We start from the raw sequence: 25,303 nt of genomic DNA on the forward strand, positions 1-25,303 counted from the left end.
TCCTTTCTTTGAAGGCTTTCGAGGGCATTGTCAAACGGGGCAAGCCCAGTCTGTGAGTTATGAGGACGCCATCTTGTCTGTGGCTGGACTGTCTCTGGACTACGTTTCCCAGAGTCCACAGTGGCCCAGCGTTAGGTCTCTCTTGACGTCGTGGCGAGATCTTTAGCTCCGCAGGGACCCGGACGCGACCAAGGGAAGGCAGAAGGTGAGGGGTCTGGGACTCTGGGGCGGGGACGGGGCGTGTCCAGAGAGCCTTGGGTTTTTGCGCGCTGGAAGCTGAGGATGCGAGATTCTGTATGTGGCTTTGTGTTTCATAGTGTGAGCAGATTGTGCGACTTTGTGTGCCTTATTGGGTGTGAGGTTGTGACTGTGTATAAAGATGTGGAGGTGTCTCATTGTGTGGTTGTGTCCTTGTGTGTCCTAAGAGCGAATATGTGGTTGTATTTGTGTGATACTATTTGTTCAGCACCAAGTGTGTAGCTGTGAGGTGCCTGTGACTCCAGTGCTCTGACAGATTGTGACCCCAAACAGTAATTATAACCTCAGCCTTCCCGTGTAACACCGGCATGGGGCATGATGTCCATTCTTCTCTGCTCACCATTGCCTGTGAGGGAGAGTTGGGCGATGTACATTTAAAAATGCCCTGATCCCTCACGATTGCTTTTTCTTGATTCTTCTCCAAGAGATATATTGAGAGAACTCCTGTTGAACATTAAAAAGCCAGGTTCTCCGTCCATCAGTTTTTCTTCTTTCCCTGAAACCCTTCTTGTTTTTAGAGATGTGTGCTTAAACACATACACAAGTAATTCAGCCAAATGTGAAGATTAATTGGCTTTATTCAACTTCTGAATCCGGCAGTATCCCATCTACCAAGTAGCTACTCCAAAGGGTTGTACAAAATGGAAGTTTTTTACGGGCAGCAGGAAAGTGGGGCAAGGAAGTTAGTAGCAAAAGAAAAGAAAGGATTGTTTTAGGCCAGGACATCTTTTAGAGGAAGGGAATGGCATGGGTCTTACGCAGATTACCTCACTGGTGCCAAGCAGGAAATTTCAGATCGATTTGTTTAAAGAGTACATTTTCTTGAGAAACATTTAAACTGGAATTAAGTCTTGGTTTGTTGTTATGGGACAAATGACTCCATCTTAGGCTTTTTTTTTTTTTTGAACACGTGCTTTTCCTTTTCATCTGAAACTTCTTGCCTAACAAAGCCCCACACCACCATTCACCTCCAAGTGAACTGGAGTCCTGTATTTGCCATTGCAGCCAATTACTGAGTGCCATGAAGGTAAACTGAAAGGCCCACACTTTCCATATTCCCTGCACACCTAGTGTTCATCTAAATGTTTTAAACTTTTCATTTTAAATACTAAAAAATAAAAATAAATACTTAAAACTGTTGCAAAAATAGAATTCCCAAATACTCTTAACCCAGCTTCTCTATCAAAACCAGGAGATTAACAGATACACTGATAGATACTGATATTGTTTGTTATAGTGTCCAGGCTTGCTCTGCTCACCACAGATAGGCTAATGAATCCGAGAGACGAGGCGTGGAGGCAAGGAAGAGACTTTAATCGGGGAGCAGACCAACAGAAGAGATGGCAAGCTAGCGCCTCAAAATAACCAGGGTCTGAATGCCAGGTTCTTTTATAGATCAGAGAGAAGGAAGCGATGAGGAACTAAAGTCAAAAGACAGAATAGAAAGGGAGATACAGAGGGGAAGTACACTGAAAGAGTCTTCAGTCTTGCAAAACATCTCCTAGGGAATGGTCAGCCTTCAGAAGGGGTGTGTTAATCTCTTCTATTCACAGGTGGGCAGGGACAAACTCTCTCTCTGTCAGCTGAACAAAGGCACTTTAGTTTACAGTCAAGCAGAGGGGCAGGGTCCTCCAGGCAATCCATTGAATATGATTATAATAATAAAAGCAAGTCAAAGAAACAGTTTCCAATTGGCTTCCTCTCTGCAACAGTTGTTGTTCAGTTGCGCAGTCATGTCTGACTCTTTGTGACCCCATGGACTGCAACATGCCAGGCCTCCCTGTCCCTCATCATCTCCCGGAGTTTGCCCAAGTTCATGTTCAGTTATACTAAGAGTTAATAACTAATCTACAACTTTTGTTCAGATTTCATCAATGTGGCTTAACTGTCCTGTTTCTGGACAAGGATCCAATCCAGGATCATATGTTGCAGTTAAGTTGGTAACTCTCCTTAATCTTCTCTTTTAATTTTATTGTATTGTTTTTATTATTTAAAAAAATTTTTTGCTGCACTGCATAGTACATGGGATCTTAGACTAGGGATCAAATCCCCTGTATTGACACATGCAGTCTTAGTGACTGGGCTGTGGGATGGAGGAAGTCCTCCTTAGTCTTCTTTGATCTGAAACAGTTACTTCCTAGGGCTTCCCAGGTGGCTCAGATGGTAAAGTGTCTACCTGCAATGTGGGAGACCTGGGTTCAATCCCTGGGTCAGGGAAGATCCCCTGGAGAAGAAAAATAGCAACCCACTGCAGTACCCTTGCCTGGAAAATCCAGTGGACAGAGGAGCCCTGTAGGCTACAGTCCATGGGGTTGCAGAAAGTCGGACATGACTTAGTTTTTCATGACCTTGACACTTTTGAAGAGAACTGGCAATTTATTTTGTAAATTCTGCAATGTAGAATTTACAGCCTCAATTTGAAGTTGTCTGACACTTCCTCATAATTAAATTCAGAGTATGTAGTTGAGTCAAAATGAAAGTCACTCAGTTGTGAAAGTCGCTCCATTGTGTCCAACTCTTTGTGACCCCATGGACTGTACAATCTCTGGAATTCTCCAGAACAGAATAGTGGAGTGGGTAGCCGCCATCCTTTTTCTCCAGGGAATCTTCCCAACCCAGGGATCAAGCCCAGGTCTCCTGCATTGCAGGCAGATTCTCTTACCAACTGAGCCACCAGGGAAGTTCTGTTGGGAGACATAAGATCAATTTGTCTCATTATTAGCAGTGTTAACTTTAATTTGCCAGGTTTCTTCACTGCAGTCATTCTTTTTTAATTACAATTAATGTGTCTTATGGAGAATTACTCTTTAGTCTATATCAATATGCTGTTTCTTATCCCACTTTCACCTACTACATCCATTGATAATTCTTGCCTGAAAATTTATTACCAAGCATTTTCCAAATGCTTTTTTTTTCAGATTCTGTTATTCATTCTATATTTATTCATTATAATTTTGTTAGAAATAAATTTTCCCTCTCCCCATTTAACTTACCAACTCTCTGGATTTAAGTACTGTAGGTTATAATCCATTACTATCACTATTTTATTGCTGAATTATCCCAAATTTGACCACTGGAAAATCCTTTGGATTGGCTTCTGTATCTTTTCAGTGTGTCTGCTAGATGTATTTATTTATTTTTAGTAGTTCCTTATTTTCCTGCACCACAAGATGTTCCCGGTTGATACTGTACTTTCCCAGCCCCAGTTGTGAAATCAGCAAATTTCTGAGGGATCTCTGGCTCCTTTTATGTGAAAATTATACTTAGAAACCAGGATTAGATGTACTCGTTGCAAATGGGATGCTCTTGCTTCTTGACTTTCTCAGATATGAAATACATGCATCTTTACTCACATATATGTATTTGTCTTTATTTATACTTATATAGATAATCCATGATTTCATATGATCTCTCCAGTTCAGTACCACAACACTTCCTCTAGCCTTCTCCATTTCCTTTTCTGGAATTCCTTTCTCTGACAGTAAAAAACTTGGCTTTCATTAACCACATATATTTATATATTTGCTCAGTCTTAAGTAGAAAGTAGCTTAAGAATTGCTAACCCATATCCCCAAACCTCATACAGTACTTTTTGTACTTAGTCTTACAATCCATAGTAAAAATACAGTTGTTTATTCACTAAGTCTTGTCCAGCTTTCTGCAACCCCATGGACTAGAGCCCACCAGGCTTCTCTGTCCATGGTATTTACCAGGCAATACTGGAGTGGGTTGCCATTTCTTCTCCAGGGGATCTTCCCGACTCAGAAATCGAACCCATGTTTCCTGCATTGGCAGGTAACTTCTTTACCACTGAGCTACCAGCAAAATCTCCCAAAATACAGTACCCAACCCAAAAAATGAATAAAAATAGTTTTCCCTGTACCTTTCTATATGTTAACATTACTCATTTGTAATATACCTGGGTTCATTTGATACTGTATGTATTTTATTTGGGGTTCCCAAACACACATCACACATCTTGGTTGATTTTAATTATTTTTTGAGTATGTGAAACTTGAACATATTGTGAAAGTCAGAATTAGATCAAAAGATCTACTCAGTTATTCCTCCATCATTTCTTCTCTTCTAATTCCATTCTCCCATTCTTTCCACTCTGTTCCCAGTCACCCATTGTAGGTAACCAGTCCATCTCAGTTTGTTGGGTGTTTTATGGTCCCTTGGACTGAAAGGAGATCCAACCAGTCCATTCTAGAGGAGATCAATCCTGGGTATTCATTGGAAGGACTGATGCTAAAACTGAAACTTCAATACTTTGGCCACCTCATGCGACGAGTTGACTCACTGGAAAAGACTCTGATGCTGGAAGGGATTGCGGGCGGGAGGAGAAGGGGACGACAGAGAATGAGATGGATGGATGGCATCACCAACTCGATGGACATGAGTTTGAGTGAACTCCAGGAGTTGGTGATGGACAGGGAGGCCTGGGGTGCTGTGATTCATGGGGTCACGAAGAGTCAAACACGACTGAGCGACTGAACTGAACTGATACATAACATAAAATTTGCATTTTAATTGTGCTGTTCAGTAACATTAAGTGCTTTTACATTGTCCATATATACCACATTATGTTTATTGGTTTACCTATTCATGAGTGCTTAGGTTACTAACATCTTTTCACTTTTGTGAATAATACTGCTGTGAACACAGGTTTACAATTATCTGATCAGGTCCCTGCTTTTCCTTCTTTTGGGTATATATCCAGAAGTTGAATTGCTGGATCACATAGTATGTTTATTATTTTGAGGAATCACCATATCATTTTCTAAAAGAGCTGCACTGTTTTATTAATACATTCCCACTGGCAGTGCACAAGGGGTCTGATATCTCTACATCCTTGCCAGTACTTGTTTCTTTCTGATTTTTCTTTTTTTTTTTTAATAATACCCATCCTAATGAGTATGAAGTGGTATCTCATTATGGTTTTGATTTTTGTGAATTGTCCATCTCTTTTTCCTGTTTACTTTCATGGTGCTTTGTTTGGGGATTTTTTTTTTTTTGATGCTTTGTCACATGTTTAAGAATTCTTTATGCATTAGGAATATTAGTTCCTCATCTGTGATGTATGGTGCAAGTGTTCAATATTTTCTCCCTGTTTGAGAGCTGTCTTTTGACTTTGCTTTGCTGGTGGCTCAGCAATAAAGAAGCTGTCTGCAATGCAGGAAACCCAGGTTCTGTCCCTGGGTCAGGAAGATCCTCTGGTGAAGGGAATGGCAACCCACTCCAGTGTTCTGGCCAGAAGAGCCTGGCCAGCTACAGTCCATGGGGTCGAAAATAGTTGGATACTACTGAGTGACTAACACACACTTTTGACTCTGTTTATGTTACTTTTTTTTCCATTGAATGTTTTTATTTTTATATAGTCAAATTACCAGTATTTTCTTTTATTGCTTCTAGATTTTGAAAGCCTTTCTCGATCTCAGAATTAAAGGAGAATTTACATGTGTTATCTTTTAATAATTGTAGGGTTTCATCTTTTACATCAAGCACCCTGATCCATTTGGAATTTAATCTTGGGGTATGGATTTAATTTTATATTTTCTAAAGGGCTATACAGTTTTCCTAGCACCATTTATTAAAAATTTTCTTTGCCACAGTGATTTGAAATGTGATCTCTGTCATATACTAAATGTCCATGCACACTTGGTTTTCTTTATAGGTCTTTGGTTCTCTTCCACTGGTTTGTCTGTTTATGAACTACTGCCACACTTTTTTTAAAGAGGCTTTATGGTACATTTTAATAGCTAGTACAGCTACTTTCCTGATGTTCATTTTTTTACTGTCAAATTGTTCTGTTTCTCTTTTATACCATCTCTGCAGCAAAGAGTTCTGTTAGCATAGACCTACATCTCTCTCTTTTTTTGATAGATCATATGATAATTCTATCTTTATTTATTTTTTTAAATTAACTTTTATTGGACTATAGTTGCTTTACAATGTGTTAGTTTCTACTGTACAGCAAAATGAATCAGCCATACATACACATGTATTCCCTCCCGTTAGGACTTTTTGTAATGAATTCCTTTGGGTCAGGCATTCAGTTCAGTTCAGTTCAGTCACTCAGTCGTGACCAGCTCTTTGCGACCCCATGAATCACAGCACGCCAGACCTCCCTGTCCATCACCAACTCCTGGAGTTCACTCAAACTCATGTCCATCGAGTTGGTGATGCCATCCAGCCATCTCATTCTCTGTCGTCCCCTTCTCCTCCCGCCCCCAATCCTTCCCAGCATCAGAGTCTTTTCCAGTGAGTCAACTCTTCGCATGAGGTGGCCAAAGTATTGCAGTTTCAGCTTTAGCATCAGTCCTTCCAATGAACACCCAGGATCGATCTCCTTTAGAATTGACTGGTTGGATCTCCTTGCAGCCCAAGGGACTCTCAAGAGTCTTCTCCAGCACCACAGTTCAAAAGCATCAATTCTTCAGCGATCAGCTTTCTTCACAGTCCAACTCTCACATCCATACATGACCACTGGAAAAACCATAGCCTTGACTAGACGGACCTTGGTTGGCAAAGTAATGTCTCTGCTTTTTAATATACTATCTAGGTTGGTCATAACTTTCCTTCCAAGGAGTAAGCGTCTTTTAATTTCATGGCTGCAGTCAGCATCCGTAGTGATTTTGGAGCCCCAAAAAATAAAGTCTGACACCGTTTCCACTGTTTCCCCATCTATTTCCCATGAAGTGATGGGACCAGATGCCATGATCTTTGTTTTCTGAATGTTGAGCTTCAAGCCAACCTTTTCACTCTCCTCTTTCACTTTCATCAAGAGGCTTTTTAGTTCCTCTTCACTTTCTGCCATAAAGGTGGTGTCATCTGCATATCTGAGGTTATTGATATTTCTCCCAGCAATCTTGATTCCAGCTTGTGCTTCTTCCAGCCCAGTGTTCCTCATGATGTACTCTGCATGTAAGTTAAATAAGCAGGGTAACAATATACAGCTTTGATGTACTCCTTTTCCTATTTGGAACCAGTCTGTTTTTCCATGTCCAGTTCTAACTGTAGCTTCCTGACCTGCATACAGGTTTCTCAAGAGGCAGGTCAGGTGGTCTGGTATTCCCATCTCTTTCACAATTTTCCACAGTTTGTTGTGATCCACACAGTCAAAGGCTTTGGCATAGTCAATGAAACAGAAATAGATGTTTTTCTGGAACTCTCTTGCTTTCTCCATGATCCAGCGGATGTTGGCAATTTGATATCTGGTGCCTCTTCCTTTTCTAAAACCTGCTTGAACATCTGGAAGTTCACGGTTCACATATTGCTGAAGCCTGGCTTGGAGAATTTTAAGCATGACTTTACTAGCGTGTGAGATGAGTGCAATTGTGCGGTAGTTTGAGCATTCTTTGGCATTGCCTTTCTTTGGGATTGGAATGATGACTGACCTTTTCCAGTCCTGTGGCCACTGCTGAGTTTTCCAAATTTGCTGGCATCCTGAGGGCAACACTTTCACAGCATCATCTTTCAGGATTTGAAGAGAAACCCAAATAAGACGGTAGGTATTGCGAGGGGGCATCAGAGGGCAGATACAATGAAGTCATAATCACAGAAAACTAGTCGATCTGATCACACGGACCACAGTCCTGTCTAACTCAATGAAACTAAGTCATGCCGTGTGGGGCCACCCAAGACGGGCGGGTCATGGTGGAGAGGTCTGACAGAAGGTGGTCCACTGGAGAAGGGAATGGCAAACCACTTCAGTATACTTGCCTTGAGAACCCCATGAACAGTATCAGAAGGCAAAATGATAGGATACTGAATGAGGAATTCCCCAGGTCGGTAGGTGCCCAGTATGCTGCTGGAGATCAGTGGAGAAATAACTCCAGAAAGAATGAAGGGTCAGGCATTAGACATTTATTAAGAATTTTCAAATATGGAAAATGCTAATCTAGAACACAGGGAAACAAAATACTTTAAAAAAGTGAGTCTCTATTTTTAAATTACAGATAATGTAATACGGGAGATAAAACTGGTATACAAATGTCCAAAGCAAAGGATGATAAAGGGCACTAGTTCACTTTGCTATTACGCTGTGTGAATTCTTAGGAGGAAGATATTTGTATGACAGAGAGCAGTCATTGTCATGTCATCATATGTAAGTCAAACTGATCCCATAAGAACTCTGAGGAGGTGAATTGAGTCACCTGTATTTCCTGCAGTTTTCATTCTAATCTTCAGAAATCCAAAATATGACAAGTGGAGTAAGGTGCCTCTATAGCTATTCAGAGAACCCTGAGGCCAATAGGGCAGGTTATAAAAACATCATAAACCCATCTGGCAAGAAGAACTGAAAGGAAGCATCACTTATACACAGGACTTGGTCTCAGTGACTTTTAGTTCTTTTCCAGCTACATAAATGTAGTTACCAAATCAAGAAGTTTGCAACTATTGGGATCTGACCAAGTAAAAATAACAAAAGCCATTCTGTGAAAGAGAACTGCTTTCGAATATCTTGAGCTATTATTTCATGTTCAAAGGAAGATTCTTAGGAAAGTACTTTCTTTTTCATCTGCTACTTGTAGGTTATATTTAAAAATTAATGTGTGGTTATTGAAAAAATACACTTAAGTAAAACTAAGAAAATTGAAGATCACAACCCAGAAATAACCAAAGTAATCTGTAAGGATAAAAATTTCCAGAGGGACTTCTACTGGCTGTCTAGTAGTTAAGATTCCACACTTCTAGTGCCTCCACCACAAGGGGTGCAGGTTTGATCCCTGGTCAAGGAACTAAGATCCCACATGCCTCACATGGCATGGCCAAAAAACAAAGTACATAAAACTTCCCAGATGTGTTCAGTCTGGTTTTTCTATTTTGTCTACTTTGATGTATACATGTATTTTACAAACAAGACCACATGATGCCCAGTTGTTTTGTAATCTGCTTTTATTTCACTAGCCATATCTTGAATATTTTCTATGTTATGAACTACTTCATTACTACTAAATTTGTGAGTACTCAGCATTACCATTTTATAGAAATCTTTCACTTATTTAATATGCTGTTGTCTGACTCAGAATCTTGACCATTGCCTAGGAATGTACATACCTCTCCGTGTGTAGATTTTGGGTTGATATTTAGACTGGAAAAATTTATGTTTATGTCCATAAAGCTCAATATATATAAAAATATGACATACAGGGAAAGTTTCAAGTTACATCAGAAATTCACTTAGTAAAATATCAGTGTCATGTGAGTATTTTGACAGAGGTATAGATTGGCTTGTGAACGAAAGGAATAACTAGTTGTCAATAGCCATAATAATCAGTGATCAGGAATTGATGTTTTAAGAAATTTTCATCTTAATACAGTAGTTTCTTATTTATATGTAGATTTTTTGTGTTTAATTATGTTTAGAAATTATCTAGGGGCTTTGTATTAAAATGTGGCACATTTTATTTTTCCACATTTTAAGTATTGGGAAAGATGCTCCTAGTTTGAGTTTTTACTCAGGATGATTGCTTTTTCAGGAATAGGTTACTGATGTTAAGGTGACAACACCTATATAGATCTCATGACCTACTCATGACCAGCAACGTCTCCCACTACCCCTTCCCAGGCACTGGCAATCCAGCCCAGTATTCTTGCCTGGGAAATCCCATGGATGGAGGAGCCTGGCTGACTAGTATCCATGGGGTGGCAAAGAGTCGTGACTTGGCGACTAAACAACAGCTACAGAGGACTGGAAAATGTCATCTGCGTGCCCAGAGGGAGAGGAAAACTGGATGCTTGAAAAACTGGATAATGGTGAAACTTTACTAATTAAATTAGTAATGTCTACCACCCTGGCTAAGACCCATTTCTTTTTCTATGTATAGAAAGTTGCTTCTGGATATTAGGTGTGAATTCTTTTTGGAACAAGGAAGACATCCTGGGCTGTGGAGAGAGACTGACAAAAGGCCTGTGCATAGGTGAGTGAGTGCGTGCATGCGTGGTCACTTCAGTTGTGTCCGACTCTTTGCAACCCTATGGACTGTAGCCAACCAGGCTCCTCTTTCCATGGGGATTTTTCAGGCAAGAATACCGCCATCGGTTGCCATGTTCTCCACTAGGGGATCTTCCTGACCCAGGGATTGAATCCTTCTGACTTATACCTCCTGCACAGACAGGCATTTTCTTTACCACTAGCACCACCTGGGCGGAGAAGACAATGGCACCCCACTCCAGTACTCTGGCCTGGAAAATCCCATGGATGGAGGCGCCTGGTAGGCTGCAGTCCATGGGGTCATGAAGAGTCGGACATGACTGAGCGACTTCACTTTAACTTTTCACTTTCGTGCATTGGAGAAGGAAATGGCAACCCACTCCAGGGTTCTTGCCTGGAGAATCCCAGGGACGGGGGAGCCTGGTGGGCTGACGTCTATGGGGTCGCACAGAGTCGGACACGACTGAAGTGACTTAGCAGCAGCAGCAGCACCACCTGGGAAGCCCAGGTGAGTGAGGAGATGCAGGCAATGCAAAGCTTTTTATATGAAAGCTTATGTCCTCTGTGGGAACCAGGAGCTCTAAGTCAGTCCTTCAGCGGCTCTAGAACTACGTAGATTAAGTTCCTTCAGTACACAAGTTCCCAAAGGCATTTCACTGTCACTCATATCATAGTTTATACATACTTTAGGTCTTCTCGATCTCTCTTCCATATCTCTGTCCTTTATCTTCAGAATTCATCTTATCTTCAGGTCTTCTACCTTTTTTATTCCTTCCTTTCACTCTTCTGTAGGCATTCTTATTTAGTATCAGAGCTTTAAATATCAATTGAACATCGGTAACAATTTTATATTCCTGCATTTAGGCTTTCTCTGAACTCCAAGATCAAACATATAATGGACATTTGGCATTTCCACTTGGATGTACAATAATCATCTCAAGGATTGATGTAAAAGGTAAAACAGAACCTGTAATTGGTCCATCCAAACCCGCTTCTGTCATAGTCCATTGTGTTAAAAACTGGCAACTTCATGAGAATTCCTTGGTGGTTCAGTGGTTAAGCCTTGGGTTTTCACTGCTGTGGGCCTGGGTTCGATCCCTGGTTGGAACACTAAGATTCTCACAAGTCACGTGGTGCAGCCAAAAAAAGGGCAACTTTATACTTCTAGTTGCTCAAACTAAAAACCTTACCATCTTCTTGGCCTCTTTTTTTTTTTCTTTAATACCTAAAGTCAGCAAATCCTGTCAACTCTTCCTAGAATATCTAGATTTTGATCAGTTCTCATCACCTCCCCTGCAACCATACCACCCTAACACAAGCCCTTCATCCCTTGCCAGGATTACTGCAGTAACCTTCTCACTGGTCTCCCTGCTTTGGCACCCCCACACACACACCCCTACCCCCAACTCCAGTCGTCTTAGTCCATTTTTCCATGAATGATCCCTTTTTAAAATCTATATATATATATTTACTTATTTATTTATCTGGCTTCTCTGGGTCTTAGTTGTGGCATGTGGGATATAGTTCCCTGACCAGGAATCAAACCAGGCCTCCTGCATTGGGAGCCAGGAGTCTTGGCCACTGGACCACCAGGGAAGTCCTTTGTGATCCTTTTAAATTAAAAGTAGATTATGTCAATCCTTGGCTTAAAATGTTTCAGTGGCTTCCTGTCTTACTCAAGAATAAAAACCAAAGTTCTTACAATGGCCCATAAGCCCCATGTGATCCAACTTCCATCTTCCTCTCTGGCCCTCTTTTTCTCACTCACCTGATTCCAGCCGCTCTAGTCTCCTTGCTCTTTGTTGTCAGAGAAACCTGCTCTTGTCTTGAGGCCTTTGCGTTTGTTTTTCCCTCTGCTGGGACTGCACTTCCCTTAGATATCTGTGTACCACGTGTCATCTTCCCAGTGAAAAGTGTCCTCGGGCTGCCCTTCATTCCCCCAACGCTTCCTGTCTCCTTAACCGTTTTATTTCCCTCCACAGAACTTTGACCTCTTTACATATAAACAGGAATATCAATGTCAGTGTATCAATATTTGTTACTTTTTCCATTAGAACGTGAGATCCTTGGGAGAGGGGCTGGATTTGTTATCTTCCTTACACGTAGAACCATGCCAACTGAGGTAGGAATTCAGTAAATAGGAAAGAATTCCTGACTCCTTTTTCTCTCTCTGTGTGCATATCCGATCAGATGCCAGAGCCTGTTGATTTTACTTCTCCAACATCTTGAATTCATCCCCTTCCTGTTTCTGCTGTCACTGTCTTGGGTCAGACCCTTTGTTTGGGAAAGGACAATCACCATTCAGTTGATTTCCTTGACTCCAGTTTTACTCCTCTCCACAAAAATAATCTGGCCATATTGGCCCTATTACTTCCTTCTTTAAGTGCTTCAGTGACCTTCCATTAATTTCTGGTGAAAACCAAACTTTTATATATTTGATCAGTATTCATTGGTCACCTTTATCCTTCAGTCACAGTGGCAGGTGCCATTCACAGTGATGATGAGACCTGGTTCTCATAGCTAATGTTGTAAGCATTATCTACATGCATTATGTAGTACATGCATGCTCAGTCACTTTGGTTGTGTCCAGTTCTTTGCGACACTATGGACGGTAGCCCACCAGGCTCCTCTGTCCATGGAAGTTCTCCAGGTAAGAATACTAGAGTAGGTTGCCATTTCCTACTCTAGGGGGTCTTCCTTACCCAGGGATTGAACCCACGTCTTTTGCAACTCCTGCATTGTAGGCAGATTCTTGACCGCTGAGCCATCTTCCTCTAGATTCTAGAATTAATTAAATTTAAATTCAGATTAACTAAAATTAAATTAAGAACTCAGTTCCTGGGTTAGACTAGCCACATTGCAAATGCTTAGTTGCCACATGTGGCTATTGGCTGTGTTATTGACAGAACAAGATGTGTAGATTTCCCCCATCACAAAGGTTCTATAAGACAGCACTGGTCTGAACTCTGCCCCAAACTATACAAGTTATTCCCTGTATTCTCTGCTCTCCAAACACACCATCTATGTTTGGTCCACTGTTTTTTGCCACTACTCTTCACTCTGCACAGAGTGCTTTTCTGTCCCTTTCAATGTGTGTGCACTCAATCATGACCAACTCTTTGTCACCCCATGGACTGGGGCCCGCTGGGCTCCTCTGTCCTTGGGATTTCCAGGAATGACTACTGGAGTGGGTTGCCATTTCCTTCTCCAGAGGAGCTTCCCAACCCAGGGATCGAACCCATGTCTCCTGCTTGGCAGGTGGATTCTTTACCACTGAGCCACCTTCTGTCCTTTTTGTGTCTATTAAATTCTCTGACTTTTAGGTCCCAGATCACATTCTGAAATCTTCTTGACATCACCCCCCAATGATTTAGTCTTCCTTGTGACTCTCCTCACCATAGTAAGCTCCTTGCCTCTGTAATTAGAACCAGCCTCTTTAAAAAAAAAGAAAACCTTGAGTTCTGGGACTTCCCTGCAGTTCAGTCGTTAAGAATCAGAGCTTCCATCCAACTACCATATACTCTTTACTGCAGCTGTCTTGCAGAGCACTTAAGAGTTACTAAGTACATATTTGTATAATGCTGCTGCTGCTGCTACTGCTAAGTCGCTTCAGTCGTGTCCGACTCAGTGCGACCCCATAGACGAGGTTATAATAATAACTCTTCACATGAGATTATAAATTTTATGTATGCAATGACTATATCCCCCAATGCTGAGCACATAGTACGTGATCAATAACTATTTGTGAATAAATGAATAATTTTAACTTTAAAAAAAAAGAATCTGAAAGTAAAGATAATTGAAAAAAAAAAAAATGAATCTGAGTTTCCACTGCAGGGATTGCAGGTTAGATCCTTGGTCAGGAAACTAAGATTCTTCATGCTGCTCGGTGCGGCAAAAAAAACAAAAAACAGACCCAAAAAACCCCCTGCATTCTCCTAATTTTGAAGTAGGCTGTTCTCCACCAGCCTCAGCAGCTGCCAGCCACAGAAGGAATCTTATTCTTCAGGAAAGCAGTGGAGAGGGCTTAGGTGGAAAATAAGGATTGCCTGGCCAAGAGGCTTCTAGGAACGGAGTTCTCACTCAGGTCAGTACTCTGGATGTGTCCGTATGCTTGTAAGATGCCTGTTATTACTGTGGTTTCCTTGCTCCTATCTGGTTAGTCCAGCTCTGGCTAGAGGCTTTGACAGAGCCCCTCATATGGATGGCGTGGCTCCTTTTTGGACTTGGAAGGAGAACACAGAGCCAGGGACATACCCAAGAGGTTTTGCCTATTGAGCCCAGAAAAACTGGAAAACTTTGTTTAAGGATGTCTTTTTCATTAGGTTTGGCCTGCACAGGCATGCTCTGCTCCTAGCCTGTAGGTCCCAGCCTATAGGTACTGTCCTCACATGAAGGCTGAGTCTGTGTTGCAATCTTCCTTGCCTCAGCCACAAAGGAAGGCCTGCTTGGAATGACTGGGAGCTGTCTAGGCCCCAACTGGGGTATAGATTAGCATTAACAATAGGTGATGCTATCCCAGTCTCTGGGACAGAGACTGTCCCAGCTGGAACCCCACCTGCTGAGATGCTTGGATTCTATGTGAATGATGGAGCACATTCACCTTGATATCATCTTTCAGTTTCCCTATGGTCTAGGAAAGGGCTGGGTTTTGTTAACTCATTAGTTCTTGGTATTAGTGTTGTGTGGTGGGTCAAGGAGGTGGCAAAAGAAGCCGAGCAGGGACCCCGGAAGTACAGTTGTTTTAAGCTTGTCTGTTTAGGTGGTTTATGGCTAAAAAAAAAAAAAAAGTCACTCAGTTGTGTCCAACTCTTTGAGACCCCATGGACTGTATAGCCCGCCACGCTCCTTTGTCCATGGAATTTTCCAGGCAAGGATGCTGAAGTGGGTTGCCATTTCCTTCTCCAGGGAATCTTCCCAACCCAGGGATCAAACCTGGGTCTCCTGCATTGCAGGCAGATGGTTTACCGTCAGAGCTACTGCTGCTGCTAAGTCACTTCAGTCGTGTCCGACTCTGTGTGACCCCATAGATGGAAGCCCACCAGGCTCCCCTGTCCCTGGGATTCTCCAGGCAAGAACACTGGAGTGGGTTGCCATTTCCTTCTCCAATGTGTGAAAGTGAAAAGTGAAAGTGAAGTCGCTCAGTCGTGTCCGACCCTTAGCGACCCCACGGACTGCAGCCTACCAGACTGCTCCATCCATGGGATTTTCTAGTCAAGAGTACTGGAGTGGCTTGCCATTGCCTTCTCTGTCAGAGCTACTAGAGAAGCCTAAATAAATGCTGTCTCTAATTCAGCTCAGTTTATGAGATGTGCCCCTTCTCCCCCATACTCTGTTTTTTTCAGGACTCTTCACTTGTTCAACAGAAGAATTTAAAGAAATCCAAGCAGGACAGGTAGTTCTAAAAGCCATGATCCAGGTAAGTGGAAATTTCCTCTATTCTTGAAATATTATCAACATTTGTGTTCCTTATCCTGAAATTTTCCTGTCTCGCTTGAGCCCCATTTGATAACCTGCTCTCAGTTCCTCCATTGCAGGGAATGAATGATGATGACCCCCCACCCCCACTTCAGGTGGCCCTCTCTTCTCCAGCAGTGTTCTTACCAGAGCACCAATGGAGCAGAAGTATATTCTCTTGAGAGAAATACCAGAGCTGCCCTTATCAGAACCATAGCTAAATAGAGCCAAAGAGAAGATAACCTTGACCTTTTCCATTAACCCAAGTAGTTTCTTTTTTTCTCTTTGAATTTTAAATGTCACCCCCCCCATAAAAATCATAAAACATTTCACACTATCAAAGAATATATAGAAAAACATATCTATAACATGCATGTGATATAAAGAATAATAAAATGAATGTTGATATATTCATCACTCAGCTTAATATACCATCTGAGCAACCCCTCCCACATCCCGTCACGTATTATGTTACTGCCTTGCCAGTGTTTTTAAACTTATTTATTTATCTGTGGCTGCACTAGATCTTCATTTTTATGTGAGGGCTTTTCGGCAGGTGGAGCTACTCTGTAGTCATGCACAGGCTTCTCATTGCAGTGTCTTCTCTTATTGCAAAGCACAGGCTCTAGGACTCAGGCTTCAGTAGTTGTGGCACAGGGGCTTAGTTGCCCTGCAGCATGTGGGATCTTCCTGGACCAGGAATTGAACCAGTGTCCCCTGCATTGCAAGGTGGATTCTTAACCACTGAACCACCAGGGAAGGCCTGCCTTGCCAGTGTTAATGACTATGTTTAATTTTGTGTTTGTTGGTACTTTGATTCTTATTTTTTCTTTTTACTTTGATTCTTATAATAATTTTGCCATACATGGATTCATGCATGCGTGTGTGCTAAGTCACTTCAGTCCTGTCTGGCTCTTTGCAACCCTATGGACTGTAGCCTGCCAGACTTCTCCGTCTGTGGTATTCTTCAAGCAAGAGTACTGGAGTGGGTTGCCATGCCCTCCTCCAGGGGATCTTCCCAACTCAGGGGTCAAATCCACGTCTCTTATGTCTCCTGCATTGGCAGACGGGTTCTTTACCACTAGTGCCACCTGGGAAACCCACATGGATGCCTACTAAACAATTTGCTTTTGAGTTTGCCATTTTTAAATCTGATGTACACTTATCATACTCTATTTTTTACCAGATTTTTTTACTCAGCACAGTGTATTTTCAAGTCTTTCATGTTAAATTGTGTAGCTCTAGGTCAGCAGTTCTTAAAGTGGTCCAGGAAGACTTTGAGACACTTTCAGGAGGTCTAAGGGCCAAAATTACTTCAATAATAATACTAACACATTATTTCCTTTTTTTACTCACAACTCTAATGAGTATACAGTGGAATTTCCCAGAAGCTATATGAAATGTGTTAGCCTAACAGACTGGGGAATTCCCTGGTGGCCCAGTGGTTAGGATTCCAGGCTTTCACTACCATGGCCCAGGTTCAGTCCCTGGGTAGGAAACTAAGATTCTACAAGCCATGTGGCATGGCCGAAAAATAAAATAAAAGTAAGTTGACCAACAGGTTGAATACAGAAGGTATGAAAATCTCTTTCATTCAGCCAATCATTAAAGAGATTTGCAAAAATATAAAACAGTACTTAGTAATACTTTTTATTCTTTTTATTTTGACAGTTATTTTTCATCAAATGTGTTATTTATATTAACATGTAACAGGCTAATTATTAGTTATTTAAATAAATTAATAATAAACATTTTCTCTCTTTTAATTTCTAATGTGGTATATGTTAGTAGATTTAACTTAACAAAAGCCTTCAATAACACTTAACAGCTTTATTTATTATACATGTATATAATTCACATACAATGAAAGTCACCCATATAAGTGTATTGTTCAGTAGTTTTAGGATATTTGCAGAGTTGTGCAACTGTCAGCACAAGCCATTTCAGAACATTTACATCACTACCAAAAAATAATAATCCTGTTTGCATTAGCCATCCCTCCCAAACTCCCCTCCTCTTCCCCTGACAACTACTAATTTACTTTCTGTTTGAATAGGCAATTTCAAACAGAATTGCCTATTCTGGACTTTTTGTATAAATGGAGTCATTCAGTATTTGATCTTTTATGTGTGATTTTTTTTCTCAGTATGTTTTCAGACTTCTATGATATAGCATTTATCAGTACTTTGTTAATTTTTATAGCAAGCAATATTCCATGGATATTGTAGACCACATTTTGTTCATCAACTCATCAGTCTTTGGACATTGGAATTGCTTCTACTTTTTGGCTATCATGAATAATGCTGCCGTAAACATCAGTATATACCAGTTTTTAGGTGGACGCTTTTCTCTGTACCTAGGAGTGGAACTTCTGGGTAGCTTGATAACTCTCTAACATTTTGAAGAACTGTCACAAATGTTTTCCAAAGTGGCTACCCCATTTTACATTCCTGCCAGCAATGTAAGAGGATTCTAGTTTCTCCACATACTCATCGAAATGTGCTTTTGTAAGTTTTATTTTTTTGTTTTCTTCTGTTTTTCATAATGGCCATCCTAATGGATGTGAAGCGCCATTTTATTGTGGTTCTGATTTGCATTTGCCTAATGATCATCTTTTCATATGCTTATTGGCCATTTGTATATCTTCTTGGGAGAAATCTCTTCAGATTCTTTGGCTAGTTTAAAATTAGGTTGTCTTTTTTATTATTGAGTTGTAAGAGTTCTTGATATATTCTGGATTCAAGTCTCTTATCTGATACACAAATTGCCAGTACTTTCTCTCAGTTTTGTGGGTTGAATTTTCACTTTCTTTATGAAATTATTTGCAGAACAAAAGTTTTTAATTTTGATGAAATTTATTTTATCTTCTTGTTCATTTTGTTTATATTTGGTGGTTGGTGCCATGCCTAAGAAACCATTGCTTGACCAAGGCTGTGAAAACTCCTGTTTTCTTCTAAAAGTTTTATGATTTTAGCTTTTACATTTATATCTACAATCTATTTGGAGTTAATTTGCATTTAGATACTCACTTATTCCAGCACTATTTGTTAACAGAGACTAATCTTTCCCCATTGAATTATGTTAGTTGGTTTGATATGTGGTAGTCCTTAGGGAGCTGGTAGAAGATGCCTTTCTTCAAAGAGGCTTTATACCTAGGAGTGTCTCACTGACTCAGTGGACATGAGTTTGAGCAAACTCCAGGAGATGGTGAAGGACAGGGAAGCCTGGTGTGCTGCAGTCCATGGGGTCACAAAGAGTCAGACACGACTGAGAAACTGAACAACAACAAGAAGATACCTTTCTTCAGAAAGGCTTTTTACCTAGGAGTGTCTCACATTGGGCAGACTTTAATTTTTCTCCTGTTTCCCGCAACTGCATGAATTTTAACCTCATTAAAAATGAGACAACCAGTCATTATGTGCCTCCTAATGAGATGCTACCGGAAGAACATAGTACAACCTCTGAAATATTTATGACCCTTAAAAAAATATGGAAGTAGAGCAGCGTATTAAACACTACCATGAAGATGCAATGAGCCAAATTCAGAATCTGGGAAATGCTACTGATTCAAATGTTTGTTTAATGAATAAATAGCAATAAAACTTTTTAAAGGGGCTGTTAGAGGTTTGAGAGATACAGGAAGTCTGTAAAAGAGTTTCAAGGGGTGGATTTTGTTTGAATCCTAATTTCAACAAACCAACCATCAAAAATCATTTCTGGAAAAAAAAATCATCTGAGAAAATTGAGGCAACTTGAAACTTGATCTAGTTATTAGGAAACTTGTTAATTTTATTCCATGTGATGGTGATATTCTGGTTATTCCCTGGTGGGCCAGTGGTTAAGAATCTGCCTTGCAATGTGAGGGACACCAGTTCAATCCCTGGTCTGGGACGATCCCATACGCCATGAAGCAACTAAGCCCGTGTGCCACAATTACTAAACCAGCACTCTACAGCCTGCATGCTACAACTACTGAAGTCCACATGCCATAGAGTCCATGCTCTGCTACAAGAGAAGCCACCGCAATGAGAAGCCCACGCACCACGATGAAGAGTATCCCACACCCACCGTAACTAGAAAAAGCCCATGCTCAGCAACAAAGACCCAGCACAGCCAAAAAATATACAAATAAATCTTTAAAAAAAATTTTTTAAGTCTAATCTGTTAGATACTAAAATATTTGTGAGTGAAATACTAATTTTGTATGTGGGATTCACCTCAGAAAACACCAAGGGTAAAAAATGGAAATGTATAAGGTCCTCTTAAATGACTGAAGCAGAGTAATGGACACATGGGGGCCATTATACTATACTCTATACTTCTGTGGATTTTGAAAAATTTTTGTAATTTAAAAAATAAAAGTCATTTCATTTACTGGTAGTGCCTGGGTTTATTGTTTCAGGGATTGGTAACATTTAGGGATGTGGCTGTAGAGTTCTCTCAGGAAGAATGGAAGTGCCTGGAACCTGCCCAGAGGGACCTGTACAAGGAGGTGACTTTGGAAAACTTTGGCAACTTGGTCTCACTAGGTAAGGACATTGTATAATACAGGAGCAGCCAGGAAAGATGGCTGCCAGGGGACTACAGCAGTGGGAGGCTGTTACCCACTCTGGCTGGAGGGGGTCAAGGGAGGAAAGGCTGCCACTGGAAAATGGTGAGAGCACAAGCCGTGGAGAAGAGCTGGCTAGCAGCAGATGTAGCTGCATCCAGAACTCCTGGGTCAAAGGAGGGCGGCAGAGGAAAAAGAAATATCCTGGACTGTCTCTTCCTGCCCACTGATACTTTCCACCTAACAAACCCAGTGAGAAATGATAAGATCAGGGTAATAATACAGTCCTTGTGTCCCAGGTGGATCAGTGGTAAAGAATGCAGGAGACATGAGTTTGATCCTTGGGTTGGGCACATCCCCTGGAGGAGGAAATGGCAACCCACTCCAGTATCCTTTCATGGAAAATTCCATGGACAAAGGGGCCTGAAGGGCTATAATGCATGCGATTACAAAGAGTCACACATGACTGAGCGACTGAGCACTCACACAAGCACACACGTGCAATACAGGTAAACTAGGGCACAGCTGGGCATAGAGCAGGACCAGGAAGAGTGAGGACTGGGGAGAAGGAGAGAACAAATGGAGAATGCAGTTTCTGGTTTCTTCATGGTGAATTTCTAGGAAGACATACAAGTGGCTGGCTAAGTTCCTGCTCTGTCTCCAAGGGAACTGTTTAGTGCTTCATCGAAGTGCAAATGGATAGTGCCTTGGCACCTCCACCTTCCTATCCTGCGGCCAGCCTTCACACCTCCCTTTGTGTAACTGCCGCTCTTCCTCAGTGGCCGGGGGACTGGGTTTGAGTTTAGGAACAGTCTGATCATGCCCCATTTCTTTTCCTATAAACAGGACTTAGCATTTCTAAGCCCGATGTTGTCTCCTTACTGGAGCAAGGGAAAGAACCCTGGATGGTTGTGAATGATATGACAGGACCATGGTGCCCAGGTGAGTGAGGGCTGATCAAATGGTGGGAAGTCACTGGCAATGACAGCCCTGCAGGAGTGTTAACTCATCACAGTAACTTGAGTTATTGTCAGGAAACTCCCTCAAAACCCTGCTAAGGAAGAAAAGCCTGAGAAATGAGGCCATGTGCTTTTTAGACATTGCACAGCAATATATGAGGCTTACACAAGCAGTTCACCAATTATGGTGATTATTTTCATTTTATCTCTCTAATCTACTGGAGAATTTTTAAATTTCTCTTAGAGGGAGAGAACAAGTTGTATTTCCTTTTTTTCATTTTGCAGACTTGGAATCAAGGTGTAAGACATTTCTGCAGAAAGATACCTTTGAAGTCGTGTCATTCAATTGGGAGCTAATGGAAAGCCTTCAGTGCTATGATGAAGAATGGGCATACAAAGGCCAGTTTGAAAAACAACAAGTAAATCATGAGTGCTGTTTTAAGCAAGTGAAGATCACCTATGGAAACATGTCCACTTTTGAGTGTGGGCGTACATCACTCACCCTACATCCCAGCAGTGAGACTGACGAGAAATCGATTGAATGTGATGAATGTGGGAAAGCATTCAGCCGTGGCTCACACCTTATTCAACATCAGAAAACTCACACTGGTGAAAAGCCCTTTGAATGTAAGGAATGTGGGAAGGCCTTCAGTCGTACCTCACACCTTGCTCAACATCAGAGAATTCATACAGGTGAAAAACCTTATGACTGCAAGGAGTGTGGGAAGGCCTTCAGTCGAACTTCAGAACTCATTCTCCATCAGAGACTTCATACAGGTGTCAAACCTTATGAATGTAAAGAATGTGGAAAGACCTTTCGACAGCATTCACAACTTATTCTGCATCATAGGACTCATACAGGTGAGAAACCCTACGTCTGTAAAGACTGTGGCAAGGCTTTTATTCGTGGCTCACAACTTACTGTTCATCGGCGAATTCATACAGGTGCTAGACCCTATCAGTGTAAAGAATGCGGGAAGGCCTTTAGACAACATTCACAACTTACCGTACATCAGAGAATTCATACCGGGGAGAAACCCTATGAGTGTAAGGAATGTGGCAAGGGCTTTATTCATAGCTCAGAAGTTACTCGACATCAAAGAATTCATTCTGGGGAGAAACCCTATGAATGTAAAGAATGCGGGAAGGCCTTTAGACAGCATGCACAGCTTACACGACATCAGAGAGTTCATACAGGTGACAGACCCTATGAGTGTAAGGACTGTGGAAAGGCCTTCAGTCGTAGTTCATACCTTATTCAGCATCAAAGAATTCATACAGGTGACAAGCCCTATGAATGCAAGGAATGTGGGAAAGCCTTTATTCGTGTTTCACAACTGACTCATCACCAGCGAATTCATACTTGTGAGAAACCCTATCAATGTAGGGAATGTGGAATGGCCTTCATTCGTAGTTCACAACTTACTGAACATCAAAGAATTCATCCTGGTATCAAACCTTATGAATGTAGAGAATGTGGGCAGGCCTTTATTCTTGGATCACAGCTCATCGAACACTACAGAATTCATACTGGCTAGAAAGCCTTGGTGTTAGGGATGTAGGAAAGCCTTTATGTGGAATTCATGCCTTGTTCAATAGTAAATAATGCATAATGTAATGTAATTATTGTCAGAGAACCTTCATTGTCACTTCCATTATGGAACATCAGGTAACTCATACCAGAAGAAAATTCAATAAATGTGGAAATTCTTTTTGCCTCATATTCACTGTTTACTAAAGGAATCAGGGAGCTTATACTGAAAAAAATTTAATATGAATATAGAAAAGCCTCATATTACCACTCCAAATATATTAAACTATGAGAATTCCTAATAGAAAATGACCCTTTTAAAGTATGTTATGGCTGTGCCTTTTGCCATTTACCTTATTTAATTAACATTATCTCACTTCCACCAATTATTGACTATACAACATTGCACAAATTATGCAGTGTCTGAGATCCTCAGTTTATTGATAATTATGTGTATCTAATGCTGAAGCTCCAATACTTTGGCCACCTCATGTGAAGAGTTGACTCACTGGAAAAGACTCTGATGCTGGGAGGGATTGGGGGCAGGAGAAGAAGGGGATGACAGAGAATGAGATGGCTGGATGGCATCACTGACTCGATGGAGGTGGGTTTGAGTGAACTCCGGGAGTTGGTGATGGACAGAGAGGCCTGGCGAGCTGTGATTCATGGTTTCGCAAAGAGTCGGACACGACTGAGCGACTGAACTGAACTGAACTGAATAGAGTTTTTGTGAGGACTGTCAGAAATTTTACATAAGCCCATGCTCAATAAATATTAGTTATTGTCATTAATTAATAACAGTATTACTGTTAAGGACATAAGTCCTAGGGTGGCTCAGATGGTAAAGAATCTGTCTGCAATGCCGAAGACCTAGGTTCAATCCCCGGGTCAGGAAGATCCCCTGGAGAAGGGAATGGCAACCCTCTCCAGTATTCTTGCCTGGAGAACCCCATGGACAGAGGAGCCTGGTGGACTACAGTCCATGGGGTCTCAGAGTGGGACACGACTGAGCGACTAAACATACATACATATACTGTTAAGGAGTTAGGAGTTCATGTAAGAGGTGGGCCTTATGAATATATCAAATGTGAAAAACCCTTCAAAACCACCTCTTCTGAAAAACAGTAGCAAAGTAATTATCATGAGAAGATGTTCATTTAAAGGGCTGTAAAATTTGAAGATTAGAAATGGAACAGAAGAGTAGTCAAAGAAATCTGCCCAACTAAGGAATCTAAAACCATCTCCAAGTATAACTTCAAGAGAATCAAAACTAAAATTACAAACTAGAAGTGAATGGCAGTGAATTCTGCATATCAAAACCAGTTCATGGGACTTCCTTGGTGATCCAGTGGTTAAGAACCTGTACTGCAGGAGGCACGGGTTTGATCCTATATGCCACCTGATATGGTCAATGAATGAATAAACAGTTCAGTGTAACCAAAACTGTACTCCTATCAGAACCCAAGGTATAAAGGTAGATTAAAGGATCCAAGTAAATCTCCAGCATCTACTCCTTGCCAATCACATACTAAACACATTAAGTGAATGGTCAACTAAAAGGGGAAATTATCACATCAACCCAAGTTAACAGTAAGAATGATTATTAAAAGTAAAAGAAAAAGCCAATAAAATCAGAAACGATAGTGGACCTAAACTGAAAGTTAACAATAGACCTTCCCTGGTGGTCCAGTGGTAAAGAATCCACCTGCCTGACCTGGAAAAAAAAAAAAGAATCCACCTGCCAGTGTAGGGAACATGGGTTTGATCCCTAATCCAGGAAGATTCTACATGCCCCAGGGCAACAAAGGCAGTGTGCCACAACTACTGAGCAGCCCACGCACCGCAAGTAGAGAAAACCCATGTGCAACAATGAAGACCCAGCGCAGCCAAAAATAAAAATATACATAAAATTGTTAAAAAAAATTTAATAGACAATTGAGAATGCTGATATAGGGAAAAAAAAGACATTTAGCAGTATGAATGAGGAGGGGGTATTTTTTAAAAATAGCTACTATGCATGACTTTAGAAATCTAGAAACAATGGATTTTTGTAAAAATATCAACATTAAGAAAATATGGGATTTCTGAACAATCAGTGATTGTGGAAGAACATAAAAAGTCATCCAAGCTCTGTCTCTTCAGAGAAAACAGTTTAACCTACAAAACTTTAAAGAACAAATAATCCCTGAGAGAAGCTTGCCAATTCATCATCAAGGCTAAATAAAATTATGATTAAAGAAACTCAACAAGGATAGCTCCTGAAGAACAAACCATAGATAATTATCATTTGTGAAGATAAATAGAATTCCAGTTAATTTGATCCAGTTTATCAGAATTAATTTTAGATGGAATGTCTGGAATTGTACCCATTTCTGGATTAAATGTTCAGTTCAGTTGCTCAGTCGTGTCTGACTCTTTGCGACCCCATGAACGGCATCACGCCAGGCCTCCCTGTCCATCACCAACTCCCAGAGTCCACCCAAAACCATATCCATTGAGTCGGTGATACCATCCAACCATCTCATCCTCTGTCATCCCCTTCTCCTCCTGCCCTCAATCTTTCTCAGCATCAGGGTCTTTTCAAATGAGTCAGCTCTTCACATCAGGTG

At 41.1% G+C, this 25,303-nt stretch overlaps 1 protein-coding gene across 1 annotated transcript; it reads left to right on the forward strand.

Annotated features, from left to right (window-relative positions):
- Nucleotides 1-66: 66 nt before the first annotated feature.
- ZNF565 (zinc finger protein 565) lies at nt 67-22,882 on the forward strand. The gene is made up of 8 exons (XM_055410873.2): nt 67-205; nt 10,092-10,184; nt 11,063-11,153; nt 14,167-14,285; nt 15,544-15,617; nt 20,058-20,184; nt 21,051-21,146; nt 21,449-22,882. The coding sequence occupies exons 5-8, from the start codon at nt 15,609-15,611 to the stop codon at nt 22,699-22,701; spliced, it is 1,485 nt and encodes a 494-aa protein (XP_055266848.1). The 5' UTR covers nt 67-205; nt 10,092-10,184; nt 11,063-11,153; nt 14,167-14,285; nt 15,544-15,608; the 3' UTR covers nt 22,702-22,882.
- The last annotated feature ends 2,421 nt before the right edge of the window (nt 22,883-25,303 follow it).

This window comes from Moschus berezovskii, chromosome 22 (assembly GCF_049115385.1).
Source record: "Moschus berezovskii isolate FMDL1 chromosome 22, NW_MosBer_1.0, whole genome shotgun sequence".
Lineage (NCBI taxonomy): Eukaryota > Metazoa > Chordata > Mammalia > Artiodactyla > Moschidae > Moschus > Moschus berezovskii.